General features: G+C 46.0%; 1 protein-coding gene across 1 annotated transcript in view; it reads left to right on the top strand.

Annotated features, from left to right (window-relative positions):
- Window positions 1-15,441, top strand: part of FAT2 (FAT atypical cadherin 2) — a 208,769-nt gene that overhangs the window by 181,145 nt on the left and 12,183 nt on the right. Inside the window, exons 17-22 of the mRNA XM_068278392.1 lie at window positions 3,643-3,786; window positions 3,993-4,190; window positions 5,976-6,783; window positions 9,327-9,472; window positions 12,301-12,706; window positions 12,792-12,945. Coding sequence (XP_068134493.1) covers window positions 3,643-3,786; window positions 3,993-4,190; window positions 5,976-6,783; window positions 9,327-9,472; window positions 12,301-12,706; window positions 12,792-12,945 — 1,856 coding nt within the window. The remainder of the gene's footprint in view (window positions 1-3,642; window positions 3,787-3,992; window positions 4,191-5,975; window positions 6,784-9,326; window positions 9,473-12,300; window positions 12,707-12,791; window positions 12,946-15,441) is intronic.

The raw sequence follows: 15,441 nt of genomic DNA, 5'->3' as shown, positions 1-15,441 counted from the left end.
TCTATCATTGGAAAGAGGAGAAAGAGAGCTTCAAAATGATATGCATCTTTCCATAGTTACATTGTATTACACAGGATGACTTTTCTCCAAAGTCGGTAGCTCGATTCAGCACAATGCAATGAAATATAAGGAACCCAGGGGGATAGAATTACAAACATTATGCTGGTAGGTGTGAGGATGTAATTAATTAGTTGTGGGTATGCTTAAAGGCATACACACAGGCACTGCTCGGAGTCCCTTTAAGGGCTCTGCCTCTGACACAGGAGACCAGGGTTCGAATCTCGGCTCTGGCTGTTCAGTAAGCCAGCACCTATTCAGTAGGAGACCTTAGGCAAGTCTCCCTAACACTGCTACTGCCTATAGGGCGCGTCCTAGTGGCTGCAGCTCTGGCGCTTTGAGTCCGCCAGGAGAAAAGCGCGATATAAATGTTATTTGTCTCGTCTTGTCAAATGATGCCGTGCGCTGCTGATTGTCTTCAGAGCCAGGCTCTCCTCCTAGGTCCCCCTCCTGCTACTGTGTGCTCTGCCGCTGCCCACTCCTCCCTCCCTTCCCACAGAGAACCACAGCTGCAGCAAGAATGATAGCAGCAGATGGCAAACGCTCACTCACCTATCCATGATCCAAGCGATAGAGATCCCGTCATCTGAAACCCATCTGTCTCTTCTACAGTGCAGCCGCTCGCTCTGAACTTCCTGATTCTCAGATCAGACATGAAGTAGTAATAGTAGTAGTAACAGAGCGGCAGCACTCTAGAGGAGACAGATGGGCTCCGGATGACGGGACCTCTATTGCTTGGATCGCAATAGGTGAATGTGATTCATCTGGTGCTGTCATTCTCCCCCGCTGCGGCTGCCTTCTCTGCTGGACTATCGTATTCACTGGGATGGAGGCTGCATGGTGGCTGTCTAGTTTGGGAGGAAATCGGTTGTTCGGTGGTGGGTATGTAATTCTGTCTGGGGAACGGCTTCCGGTTTGGCGGTGTCCAGAGCTTTCTGCTATTGCCAGGCTGGAGATGCAGGGGGAAAGTGCTGCTGCTGTGATATCTGGCGCCCTCTTCACAGGGGTGCCCCAGCCCCTGAGTGCAAATGTCCCAGCCATTCATATCTCACTCTGCATTTTGCTGCTGCTATTCCCTGCTTTGTGCACCCACAGAGGAAAGCGGGCTGTTGCCCATAGCAACCAGTAGCTCGGCTGCCCCGGTGTGTGCGGCATGTTGCTGTGCAGCTGCATCTTCTGATTCTATTACGACATGATGGGGGGGCCCAAATTAGTTACTTTGCTTAGGGCCCCATTTAGCCTTAATCCGGCTCTGCATATACCTCTCTCTTCAGTTCCCCTTTAATGCAGATCTTGTTTTCTGACCTCCAAGTGTCTCTCAATTTGTCTTAATGCAGATCTTGTTTTACTGACCTCCAAGCTTCTCTCGATCTTTTTTAAATGCAGATCTTGTTTTACTGACCTCCAAGCTTGGATCTGTCTGATGCAGATCTTGTTTTATTGACCTCCAAGCTCCACATCTTTGTACAGTGGAGAGACATGCCTGTGTCTGTTCCACGTGTTGTTTTTGGAATCTCATTCATAATGTTGTGAAACACTTTGACTTTGAAGAATTCTCCTTTCTGCCTAATTTATTCTGAGCATGCAATGCTGCTTACATACTGAACATTGTGCAACAATAAAGCACTACTGTTACCGCAACTATGGGGCACTCTGAATCTAAATACCATACATGATACATGACAAATGCAACAAAAACTCTGATTATTTTCTGTTCAATAACTTCCATCCCGGTGCCTATATGTTTATTATTGGAAAGACACGAAGTGTATCAAGACACCTTCACAACAGTGGGCATGCCGGTCACTCTGTGACTGCCTGGTGTGCGCTGTGTCACACCTTCACAACAGTGGGCATGCCGGTCACTCTGTGACTGCCTGGTGTGCGCTGTGTCACACCTTCACAACAGTGGGCATGCCGGTCACTCTGTGACTGCCTGGTGTGCGCTGTGTCACACCTTCACAACAGTGGGCATGCCAGTCACTCTGTGACTGCCTGGTGTGCGCTGTGTCACACCTTCACAACAGTGGGCATGCCAGTCACTCTGTGACTGCCTGGTGTGCGCTGTGTCAGTGTGGCCCTGCCAGGTCCGTACTGCCTGTGGATCTTTGTCTTCATAATTGTACATGGAAATCCCCCTCATCTGTGTCTAATCGCAAGTTGTAATCTGATCTCTTCCCTGTGTCACCTGACTGCCATGGCAAAGATGGCAGATAAGCTCATTTGAAAGCGCAGGATGTTAACAATATGTCTGCTTCTGATGTTTAAATCTACTTTTTAAGTTTTAACTGTTTTATTGTTTTTGCTCAATGACACATTCATTGAAGTATACCAGAGCTAAAATCTATGAAATATTGACCCTTTTTATCTCTTTCCTGCTCTCAGAAGCCATTTTCTGCTAGGAAGGTGTTTTATAGTTGGAATTTCTTATCAGTGAGGGTCACACTGTAGTCACTTCCTGTCTGAGTCAGGACTGAGTCAGCCACTTACATACCTGATAATTAACTCTTTCAGGCAGAGAAAGAAAAAAAAAAGAACACAGCATAGTTATTTGTGTGCTAGGCACTGTACATACACATGTCTATCTCCTCATGTCACATGTCACCTCGGGTATCCTTTAACATCCTGTGTTTACCAATTAGCTGCTCTGCCAAGACAGCAGGGATTCCTGAGCTAGTACAGCTGAGAGATAAAATTACACAGGTGATTAGTCACAGAGGAGGGGGGATTAGACAGGCTAAACTATCTAAATACATACAGGGTGCATTTCTCTGTTTTCCTTATGTCCTGTGTGTCTAATCACCAGTGTGATTTGATCTCTGCCCTGTCAGCTGACTGCGGCAAATGAAGAGAAAGATCCGCACCACCTTCAGAAAAGCTTAGTCTGTTTTATTGGAAAAAAACATACAAATTTAAAAAGAACTTTAAGGCAGGACAGTCCACTGTTTCGGGCTCCTGCCCATCTTCATGCTGACTAGGCAGCATGAAGATGGGCAGGAGCCCGAAACAGTGGACTGTCCTGCCTTAAAGTTCTTTTTAAATTTGTATGTTTTTTTCCAATAAAACAGACTAAGCTTTTCTGAAGGTGGTGCGGATCTTTCTCTTCATTTGCCACAGTTTGAGTCCCATGGTGTCCGGGACTATTAGATCTGCACACCTGACCATCTGAAATTGATGGAAGCCAAGCAAGTGCGACTCCACACTCAAAATTACTGTCAGCTGACTGCCACGGCAGATAAGCTCATTTGAAAGCACAGGATGTTAACACTATGTCTACTTTCATGAAATCAGGAAGTAGAAACACTGTAGAGTTATTGCAGGATTTGTATCAGCTGTAACGAAGAAATGTTTTTCTTTGCTATTACTTTGTTATTATGCTGTTGCATATCTCTTAGATCAGAGAGGTCGTTCTGATTTCAGGCTTTCAGTGAGATTGTTTTTCGGGATTGTTTGGATACCCATTAGGGAGCACAGCCTCCTTATTTTATTATTAGCAAGGAAAATAGGTTATAAATGTTCCTAAGATTTGAGGTAAACTCACACTGGTCTGTATTACATCTACTACTTCTCTTTTATTTTTAACAGAAATCCAGATATTCTCTTGTGATCCGAGCCACAGATAATGGCGTCCCGGCTCTGTCCAGTGAAGCCACCGTCCAGATCCACCTGCTGGATGTGAATGATAACCGGCCCCTGTTCTTACAGTCCAATTACAGTCTTGTGCTACAGGTATGGCCAATGCCTTATTCAGAAAGGACAAAGTGTGGTCAACTCACTTCAACCAATCAGATTACAGACTAGTGAAGTCGCATTTCTATAAGATAGATTTTGTTTGGTTGTTCGGAGTTTTTGCAGTGTGTGCTTTATGCAAAGCTTTCTAATCTTGATGCTCACCGATCCTCACCTAAACTGAACCTATATATAATGTTCTACAGGATGGTTCGCCGGCCGGTACCAGTGTGCTGACACTCATTGCCACGGATAAGGACTCTCCCAAAAATGGGCCTCCCTTTCATTTCCAGTTCCTACAAGGAAATGAGGACAACTTGTTTCACCTCAGCCACGATGGCGTCATGTCTACTACTGCCGTCCTCAGCAGGAGCTCCAAGGAGAAGCACCTCTTGAAGATTCAGGTAACTTCTTACTCTCTAGAATGCCTTAAAAAATTGATAGTGATGCAAATTACAGGAACACCACTATACCACTATCACTAGGCCATGGAGCAAAGTTGGCACAAGTATTGTGAGGTGAGCCAGCTAGAAAGTCTATATGGAGATTCTACTCATGTGATTGGGTGGACAGCACCCTCGCAAAAAGCTAGGTTTCAGATAGGTTTTATTAATAAAACACCCACACTATTCAGCCAGTTAGAATGCTTCAAGATGTAGACATTGCTCTGGTTGGAGAACTGTTCCCTATAGACTTTCTTGCTGGCTCACCTCAACCATACTAGCTCTGCAAAGTGTGTAGTATGGTCAAGACTCCAAATCCTCAAAGATATTTCTTTATAGGGTTTTTTTTCTTCGGTGATTCTTGTAGGGGCCAAGAATACCTAGGTGAGAAGTAGAGTGAGACCGGGAGCCCAATGGTGCAGTATTGTCAGGTATAGGGAGGATAAAAGTATATAGATATATACTCACAGTATCCTGCAACCACCGTATAGCCCTGCTCGGTACTCCAGGTCCTGCTGGATACTGGACGATCGCTCTCCTGTAGCCCTGCTCGGTACTCCAGGTCCTGCTGGATACTGGATGATCGCTGTCCTGTAGTCCAGCTCGGTACTCCAGATCCTGCTGGACACTGGATGGTTACTCTCCTGTAGCCTTGCTCGGTACTCCAGGTCCTGCTGGATACTGGATGATCGCTGTCCTGTAGTCCAGCTCGGTACTCCAGGTCCTGCTGGATACTGGATGATCGCTCTCCTGTAGTCAGGCCCGGCCCGCTCATGAGGCGGGGTGAAACTTTTGCCTCAGGCGGCAAATTTCCAGGGGCGGCACCCGCCCGTCCGTGGGTGCGGGGAGCCGGCCGCCAAGCTGGAGGGGTAGCTGGCAGGACGGCGGTATTGGGCCTAGCGGCGGGGAGGGGGGTCGGACCCCCCCTCCCTCGCCTGGGTCCCCCGATCTGCGCTCCCCTCCAGCCTTAAATCGAAGCAGCCGCTATTTGTAAGAAGCACGGGCGGGGAGGACTCACCTCTTCCTCGTTCCAGCGTGCGCTCCACTGACGTCACTTCCTGCAACGCTGCAGGAAGTGACGTCAGTGGAGTGCACGCTGGGAAGAGGTGAGTCCTCCCCGCCCGTGCCTCTTACAAATAGCGGCTGCTTCGATTTAAGGCTGGAGGGGAGCGCAGAACGGGGACCCAGGCGAGGGAGGGGGGGGTCCGACCCCCCTCCCCACCGCTAGGCCCAATACCCCCGTCCAGCCAGCTACCCCTCCAGCTCGGCGGCCCTGTGGGGGGGGGGGGGGGGCGGTGGCGGTAATTTTTTCAAAATTCTAGGGCCGGCCCTGCCTGTAGTACGATAGACTTTCCAGAAAAAAACGCAAAGCTATTTCCTTCAAAGAAGGTCTGACAGGAGATTAATTGTATGCAGAGGAGAGCTCATCAGAGGAGAAGGATGTCAGTCATAGCTACTCATTTGTGAATTGCCTCTTTTGATCATTTTCCCTGCTTTACCCACCTAATTACCAAAGGGTTTAGACCAGGTCTAAAACATATGGTAATAGTGAATTCCCCTTTGATACTGACCAAGCCATCAGTAGACTAAAAACCATCAGTAGACTAGTCTAAACTGCTTAGTGAATTGAGGCCATATATAGTGAAGGTAGACGAGGGAAAATGTAAATGTTACAGTAGAGTAAAACCTAACAATATCCATTAGTCACAAATATCCAGACTAACCTTCTCTCATCTGGCTGTTTAGGTTTCTGACAGCGGCACCCCGCATCTTTCTTCCTCCACCTTCGTCAGCATCCAGGTCATTGACCAAAGTCGACACTCTCCAACAGTGCTGCCACTGGAGATTTTCATCACCACCAGTGAGGCTGCCTTCCGTGGCAGCGTTCTCGGCAAACTCCACGCCACAGACCAAGATCCTCACGACACTTTGATGTACAGCTTGCCTGCAGAGGAGATTAAAAAAGGTCTGTTTTCTGTTGGTTTCACAGACGGCAAAGTCATTGCGTTGGAGAATCTTCGCCAAGGTCACTACTCTTTCAATGTCACCGTCAGCGACGGGACATTCACCTCCTCAGCACCTATCCAGATCTACGTTTGGTGTTTCAGTAAAGAGGCTCTTCAGCAAGCGCTGGTGCTCCGTTTCGAGAACTTGTCTCCAGAGGACTTCATAGGAGACCACTGGCGCAATTTCCAAAGGTATCTTGGGAATCTGCTTTCAGTGGACCGACAACAGATTTATATGGCCAGTCTGCAGAAAGATGAAGCATCATCATCTCTGGACCTGGTGTTGGTCGCTGGGACAAGCAGCAACTCAGCTACTGACCCTCAGGCCTTGGCTGGGAAAATCAATGCAGTGAAAAATGACCTGGACCAGACCAATGGCTTGCGCATTGAAAAGATCTTTCACCTCCCTTGTCGTGGACCTCAGTGCAGAAGTCGGATGTGCCAGGAGATGATTGAGCTGGACCCATCAGTATTGTCTTCATACAGCACTGCTAGGCTCAGTGTTATCACCCCACAGCACGTTTTACGACAAGTCTGCACATGCAATGGTAGGTTCATTTTAATTTTCCGTTACCATTACTTTTTCATGTGCTGTGTGGGTGGTCCACGTTATCGGTGTTCCACATCTGAGGACAACTAGAAGTTCTGACCTCTAACTGGCACCTCCAGTGCAACATATGATCTTGTTTTAGGTATCGTACACATGCCCAAGCCTTGTTGCCTGTTAGGGATCAGGAGCAGATCCCTTCGGGCGACATCGCTGAGCTCTGCTGCACGTGTGTATGTCAGTTGTGTAGCACGGCGGGCGGGAGAGTGGTGCAAACAATAGGATCAGTGGGGGGCGTTGCAGGAGTTGGGTACACCCATCCGGCGGATTGCTCACGGGTTGGGTGTCTGGTGTCGTCCGGTGCCATACACACACCTGATTGACCACTAAGGCAGTCATTATCAGCTGCCTCTGCTGACTTAAAGAGGAACTCCAGTGAAAATAATGTAATAAAAAAGTGCTTCATTTTCACAATAATTATGGATAAATGATTTAGTCAGTGTTTGCCCATTGTAAAATCTTTCCTCTTCCTGATTTACATTCTGATATTTATCACATGGTGACATTTTTACTGCTGGCAAGTGATGTAGCTGCTGCTTGTTGTTTTGGCAGTTGGGAACAGCTGTAAACAGATATTTCCCACAATGCAACAGGGTTCACAGACAGGAAACTTCCAGAAGTACCTCTGTACTCAGAGGATCTTGTGGGAGGAGTTTCACCACAATATCAGTCATACAGCGCCCCCTGATGGTCCGTTTGTGAAAAGGAATAGATTTCTCATGTAAATGGGGGTATCAGCTACTGATTGGGATAAGGTTCAATTCTTGGTCGGAGTTTCCCTTTAAGACAGGCATGTGTTTGAGGCTTTACATTCAGATTATACTGACCATGGGATGGGAGTCAATTCATCAAGACAATCAAAGCAAATTAATAAACTTACAGTGGACCTGAACTCTTGCACAGGACAGAAGGAAAACGCAGAGAAATGCACCCTGTATGTATTTGCAGACTTTAGCCTGTTTAATTCCCTCTCATTTGTGTCTAATCACAAGTTGTAATCTGATCTCCCCTGTGTCACATGACTGCCTATGGCAGAGATGGCAGATAAGCCCATTTGAAAGCACAGGCTGTAAACAATATGTCTGCTTCCGTGAATCAGGAAGTACAAACTGTGCAAATGTATTTTAGGATTTGTATCAGCTGTAACAAATACAAGTTTTTTTTAAAGGGGACCTACAGAACTGCATGTATATGTACTATACATATATGGCTAAAAAGTATATGTGCTTATATCCCCCAATTCGACTTATCTCACGAGTTACTCTCAATGTACTTATTTTTCACATTTAAGGCGACACAGGACAGGTAATGTATAAATGCACACGGGGAGGGTACATTTATACTCTGGGGGGCAGTGGCGAGGCGTAGGATGTGGTGTCCTTGGCTGATTCCCAAGAGATTTCATGCTGAAAGTGATCAGGAATCAGCCTGTGGTGTATGAGCAGCCGACAGATCTCTCTCTCATCAGATTCAATCATTGAGAGAGATTTGTCTCTTGGTCCAATCTGTCCATCAGTATAAAGGTAGCCATACACTGATCGATTTGCCATCAAATTTACCAACAGATAGATCACTCTCTGATGGAATCTGACCAGAGAGGGATCGTATGGCTGCCTTTACTGCAAACAGATTGTGAATCCATTTCAGCATGAAACCGATCACAATCTGTGGAGCTGCCGCCGCCCCCCGCCAGCTGTACATTACCTGCTCCAGCCAGCGCGAGTCCCCCTCTGTCCCTGCTGCTTCTTCTCCTGCTGGGCTCCGGCTGGCTTCACTTATTTCTGTCCGGGGAAGTTTAAACAGTAGAGGGCGCTCTACTGTTTAAACTTCCTGCCGGGACAGGAAGTGAAGCCAGCCAGTCCGGACCTCAGAGGAGAAGAAGACAGCGGAGACCAGGGGACTCGCGGCGGCCGGAACAGGTAATGTATTGCCGCTAGCGTCGGTCGTCGGACATTCGAACACTGCTATCGACATTTTCCCGACCCACCGGCGATCAAGCGAAATGTTCCGCATGGACCGATCGACGGGAACGATTGATTTTGGATGGAAATCGATCGTTCTGTCAGCGTTTGCGCAACGATTTCACAGCAGATTCGATCACAGTGATCGAATATTCTGTATATCGGCGGGAAAATTGTTAGGTGTATGGGCTCCTTAAGGAAGGGGAGAAAATTAATTGGATAATAAGATACGGAGAGATGATTCACAAGGTAATCCGATAAGAACAGATTCTAATGTGATAAACCTATAAGGAGAGATAATGAATGAAACGGATATGGCGAGATAAATTGTGACTTAGGACAGATACGGAGAGATAAATCATGGGATCAGTTTTGTGAATCAACTTTAAAGTCTGAAGTTTTACTGCTGGTGACCTTCGTAGGAAAAATAATGTCAAGGTTACAAATTAAAAATGTTATTTTTATTGAATGGCCACTCCATGTTCGCATTGTAGCATTCTCCCTTTATATTTGGCTCTGCCAGGCACGGCTCTGCGATTTGATGGCCGCAGTTTCCTGCGATATCGCCAGGAAGTTTCTGGAGGCTGGAAGGTTCAGTTCACTCTGAAGAGCCGTCAGTCCAGATCTGTCCTGCTGTTTGTGAACGGTTCTGCTTCATCTGCCCTAGAGGTAGGCTAAACCCAGGAGGAGAGATATGCATTGTATAGCTGTATATATTGTTTACATAAAATTTGCATGCATCATGGTTGGTGTGTCCATGTGAGGCTTAAATCAGCAGGGACAACCATACTATCCTAGGGGGAAAAAAACATATATAAGTAGATAAGTACTTGCTCTATTTGCATAACATGTATTGTACTGTACACACTTTGATTTCAGTGAATTTTATATAGTAAAAAAAAGAGAATTTTGTTTCAGGCATTTGCCATCTTAATTCCCTCTGACTGCAGCCAGTACTTATGTCATTTCCTCCCTTCCTTTTTTTTTCTCCTAGAAACTACACTGTCATAGCTAGCTAGGAAAAATACACCTTTATTTCAAAATAAAATATTGTCACAATACATTGTGTTAGCAACATAATTTAAATGTTGTACCAATCGGGACAAATGGACAAATAAAATGCGGGGGTTTTATCTACAGTAGAACTTTTTATTTTTAAACTATAATGGATTATTATAATTTTTTTTCTGCTTCTTCTTCCATGAAAAATACATATAATTTTTGGAAAAAAATGACCACCCAAAAAAAAGTTTAGTTTGCGGCGAAAAAAAAAACAATATATAGATGATTTGGGTGTGATAAGTAGAAATAAAGTTATTGGCGAATGAATGGGAGGCGCATGATGCGAAAATGCTGTGGTTTTGAAGGAGAAAACAACCTGTGGCAGGGAAGTGGTTAAGATAGTTTATAGTGGTGTGTCATGGCTGAAGCAGAACCATTAAAGTGAAGAAAGGATGTATAGACGATCGTGTAGTCTTGCCTGGAGCCATCCAAGCAAGTCTCTGCCTGAACCGCCTCTTAGCTAGGATTGCCTTACATTTTATAGGTGCAAAAAGAACATTTTCTTCTAAGTGCCTGTCCCAGGAAATGGATGTTCGCTGTGCAATAGGATATATGTCATAAAAAGATGAGCGTCCCTGTGGGTGTGAATCATGGGGATGTATGCCAGGATGTCAGATGCTACTCTACAAGTTCATCCCTCCAAATGTGCCCAACTATGTCTTGTATCTGCCATGAATGCTGGTTAAGCGTCAGGACCGCCCATATTAAAATCCACTCCCTTTCTATGAATGCCCCAATTGTATGAGTAATAGTAAATTGTACATAACGTCTTAACAAAAACTAGGAACAGTCTTACCTCTTTTAGGAGGTTTCAGAAGGCTTACAATGTTGGGAATACCCCATGAGTTTTTTGTCAGATACAGTACGGTGATGTGATGTGGATGAGCAACTACATGGGTGGGAACATTGGAACAAGGGGTGTGATTGGGAGGCTAGGTTAAGGAGTTGGGGAAAATGAGTTTGTGTGTCTAGTGGTGGATAAGGACCTGAAATGGCGTCCTAAGGGAATAAGATTGAGATAATGGTTGCCGGGTGAGAGGGGTCTCTTGCTATCCTAACGGCCCTTGAACACAGTCTAGAGCATAGGTTCTCAACGTGTGGTACGCGTACCCCAGGGGGTACTTCTGAGGGTTCTAGGGGGTACTCGGGCTTGATATACTTGACCAAAAATAACAAATTTAGAGTTTTAGAAAATGATAAATCTTAGGACTTCCGAGGCCAAAATTAATAAAATCACACTATACCTTTTTTTTTGCAGAATCCACGGAGGACGTCCTGCCCGTCCTCCGCTCCGTTCCGCCATCAATGCAGGTCTTATCGTTCCCCTACGGCTCGGCCCAACCCCACCGAACGGGTCGCACGGATGCCACCTCTAATATGGCCGCCGCCTTGCTCCACGGCTGCGCAGTACGCTTTGTTGCTAGCGCGACTGCGCAGCCTGTGTGCGCCCGCCCGACGTACGCTTGGGGAGCATGCCGGGACCTAGTACGTGGCAGGAGGCGGGCAATAGGCTGCGCAGTCGCGCTAGCGACAAAGCGTACTGCGCAGCCGCGGAGCAAGGCGGCGGCCATATTAGAGGTGGCATCCATGCGACCCGTTCGGTGGGGTCGGGCCGAGCCGTAGGGGAACAATAAGACGTGCATTGATGGCGGAACGGAGCGGAGGACGGGCAGGACGTCCTCCGTGGATTCTGCAAAAAAAAAGGTATAGTGTGATTTTATTAATTTTGGCCTCGGAAGTCCTTTAAACAGCACCAAATTAGTATTTTAGCTAATTAAATGCTTGGAAATGGTTTAGAACCAATTGTAATGTACTACGATTAAATATATATTTGTCAAGGGGTACGTGTGATGTTTACCATGCGAGGGGGTACTTTGTGAGTACAGGGTTTTAAAAGGGGTACATACCAACAAAATGTTGAGAAACACTGGTCTAGAGGAGTAGAAAAGGTTGAGTGGTGGAAGGGGGCTATCAATGATCCTTTCCACTGCCTTTATGACTCTTTGTAATTTGTACCTGTCGCTCACGGAGGCCCCTGCGTACCATGCGATGCTGAAAGAGTATGATGGCAAAGTATTGACTCGATAGTAGCAGGGTAGAAGCAGGTCATAAGGCCCTGCCCAATGTTGTCATAAGGTTTTGTCCAATGTTCCCCAACCTTAGAAAATCAACCCATAGCTCTGAGGACAGCAGGAAGGGGGTAGACCAGATATTGGTTCAGTGGTCAATTTGTATGGACCCCATGCAGAAGGTTTGGTGAGGCACATGAAGCTATTTAGATGATCACAATGGTAACTGTACCTAAGCACCACAGTCACTTTAGAGATACTGATGACCATTTCAGTATGAGACCATTCCAAGCTGAGAAGAACATGGACATTTGATGGGTCCCGTAGATTGCTGCCATTTTATCTTTTGTATTTTTCTCTCTACAGTTTGATGATGGCTATGTGAAATTCAAGCATCAATGCCAAGGAGTCACCACCAAGGTCCTTTCGGTGAAGACGTCGGTAAATGATGGCAGTGCACACAGTATTATGCTGGACGTGGCGGGCACCGCTGTGAAGCTCAGTGTGGACAGAACTGAATCAGAGGAGACCGTGGCGGTCTGCATGGGCCAGTTCTCTCACCTGGTCATCGGGGCCTACATACAAGAGTCTGACCTGGTGTCTCAGGGGTTTCAGGGCTGCTTGGATGATATCCGTATTAATGGGCGGGAAGTGGCAGCCCTCGAGAAGTCTATCCAGCAGAACCGCCTATCTCCATGCTGTGCACAGGACCATGCTTGTGGACAAGAGCCGTGCTCCAACCAGAGTATGTGCTCAGAAATGCCCAACGGAGGTAAGAGCAATGTGTTAGTGGCGGTCTGCTCCTACAGGTTACTATCTGTGAGACTATTGACATTCATATAATTGTATCTCCCCAGCATACGCCTGTCTCTGCCAGTCTCCATTCCCCGGTCCCAGCTGTGTCCTGCCGCCGAACCCCTGTGCCTCATCCCCGTGTCTACCGGGTAAAACCTGTACTGCCGTGTCTAATGGGTTTACATGCAGCTGTCCTCCAGGATATCGGGGTGACAGGTAAGAGTATCCGGACTTCATACTGTTACATGGAGTATTCTGCTACACTTAAAGTGAACTCAAGGTGAAAATAACCTGATGAGATAAACAATTATATTTATCCTCCTACTCCTAAAAATTACTTTTTTAAGTATCCCAGGGTTTTATTTTATATTTAAACATTTACAAAGTAGGTTGAAAGTTTTACTGTCTCTATTAAAGGGGAACTGAAGTAAGAGGTATACGGAGGCTGCCATATTTATTTCCTTTTAATCAATACCAGTTGCATGGCAGCCCTGCTGGTCTATTTCTCTGCAGTAGTATCTGAATAACACCAGAAACAAGCATGCAGCTAGTCTTGTCAGATCTGACTTTAAAGTCTGAAACATCTGATCTGCTGCATGCTTGTTCAGGGGCGAAGGCTAATAGTATTAGAGGCAGAGGATCAGCAGGGCTGCCAGGCAACTGGTATTGCTTAACAAGAAATAAACATGGCAGCCTCCGTATACCTCTCTCTTCAGTTCCCCTTTAAAGAGAACCAGAGATGAAGCACCCTCTTGTATTTTACCTTATAAATCAGTGGGAACATGACAGTAAACACCTAATCTGCCCTTTGTTTCATTGTTCTCTGTGTAATCTGACTATAATCACCTCTGATAAGAATCCCCGACTGAACAGTCAGGCTGCTCCGTCTAGCTTTGCTACAGAAAGATTATAGCTAAGTCTGTCTTCTGTGGTGTTATTTGAAGCCCAAGCCTGCCCCCTTGTGGCTTTGCTATAATGACTCAGCAATAATCATTCCCAGCAAAGCCAGATTTAATTGCTCAGTCCGGGATTCTTGTGACTGCTGATAACAGACACTTTTAGCAGTGAGGATGAAAGAGACAGCATGGTAAGTGTTTTCTCTAATGTTCTTACTGATATACATGGTAAAATACACAAGGGTGCTTCGTCTCTGGTTCCCTTTAAGTGCCCCAGAGATAGAAAAAGGTATTCATGTATGTTATCTCTCCTTACTGTCAGAAGTTGTATTCTACCAGGAAAACTTTTATGGCTGCAATTTGCTTATCACTGATGTTTGTAATTTGCTTATCAGTGATGTTTACCTTATCCCTGACAAGCTATTGACAAGACAGAAGCTGTCACTTTCGTGCCTAGAAATGAACTCTTTCTCAGGCAGCAAAATAAAACAAGTAAAACATCCTGGTTATTGATCAGCTTTGCACTGTACATACACATGTTTATCTCATCATGTCACATGTCACATGTCACCTCGGGTACATTTTAAGGTGTCCATACATCACCCAATATTTGTAGAAATATTCTATGCTTCTACAATGTTAAGGTTCCTTCCACACTCATGAGCTGCTCCACGATGTGCTGCGATCGTGAGTTTCATGTTTACAAGCGCGTTTCGCCCCAATTATGGGTGGGATTGGTGGAGGCGATTGTGTTTCTCGACGTGGGGGAAAAAAAAACACACAAAAGGGGATATCACATAGCATGTCACAAAACACTGAATTCCATGCTTTGCTATCAACATTGTTTTGAGTATTTTCTTGCTCTGAAGTGGCTTAAAAAAGGCACTTTATTGATAATGTGTGAAAATACCGATAGGAGAAAAAGTGAATTGAATAAGGTATGAGTACCCGAACACTGCGTTCCAGCGCTGGAGATTTGGGCGCAGCCGGCACCACCTTAGGTCATAATAGGAATTACAGCTATAGCAGGCACAGGGAGTAACTTTGGCGCTGCTAGAAGACAGAGCTGAAGTTACTTTTTACACACTGTAATTTGGCCGGCAGCAATAGCTGTAAGCCAGATTATATCATTCCCCACCATCCACGTGGACCTGAAGGGGGAATAGTAATTACCACGGCCGGGACTTGTGCAGCAGCAGGATCAGCCATATACCGGCTGTATCCTGCGCCCGAGTCTCCCGGCAGCGATTTCTTTCGTACGCATGAGTACAAGTCACACATTCGGGGAATAGGCTTTAGGCAGAACAAGGACGAGCTGCACCTTTGGAGAGTGTATCGTCTTTTGTTTGATAACGTTCAGATGAATGTGATGGAGCAGAGAGTTCTGTACACGCAGACAGGCACCCAGTATGACAAGTTAGAACTCTTTACTGAAGAAACAGGCAGAGATATATCACACACCACCATCAGGAAATGTAGTTTACTTAGAACAGAGAGGAACAGACTGAGTAAATGAATACAGGCAGTGGCATAACTAGAACTCACTGGGCCCCCCTGCAAAACTTAGGATGGGACCCCCCTTGACCCTGCTGAACACTGAATAGGGACTGTCTACAAATCTTTGTCTGCAAAACTTTGTATGATTCCTTATAGGTGGCTGAGCAGATGCAGTCATTAGAAAAATTGTGCAGAGAGCAGAATTTTTTGTTCTCTCCATGCCCTTAGTTGTCAGTCTCTGAGGACAGGGAAAAGAAACTTCTTCCCCACAGGGCCCCCTGCAGCTTCTGCCCCCCCCTGCAGCTGCATCCCTTGCAGG

The sequence above is a fragment of the Hyperolius riggenbachi genome, chromosome 3 (genome assembly GCF_040937935.1).
Source record: "Hyperolius riggenbachi isolate aHypRig1 chromosome 3, aHypRig1.pri, whole genome shotgun sequence".
In the NCBI taxonomy this organism is placed as follows: domain Eukaryota; kingdom Metazoa; phylum Chordata; class Amphibia; order Anura; family Hyperoliidae; genus Hyperolius; species Hyperolius riggenbachi.
This window is presented reverse-complemented; position numbering and strand designations above follow the sequence as displayed.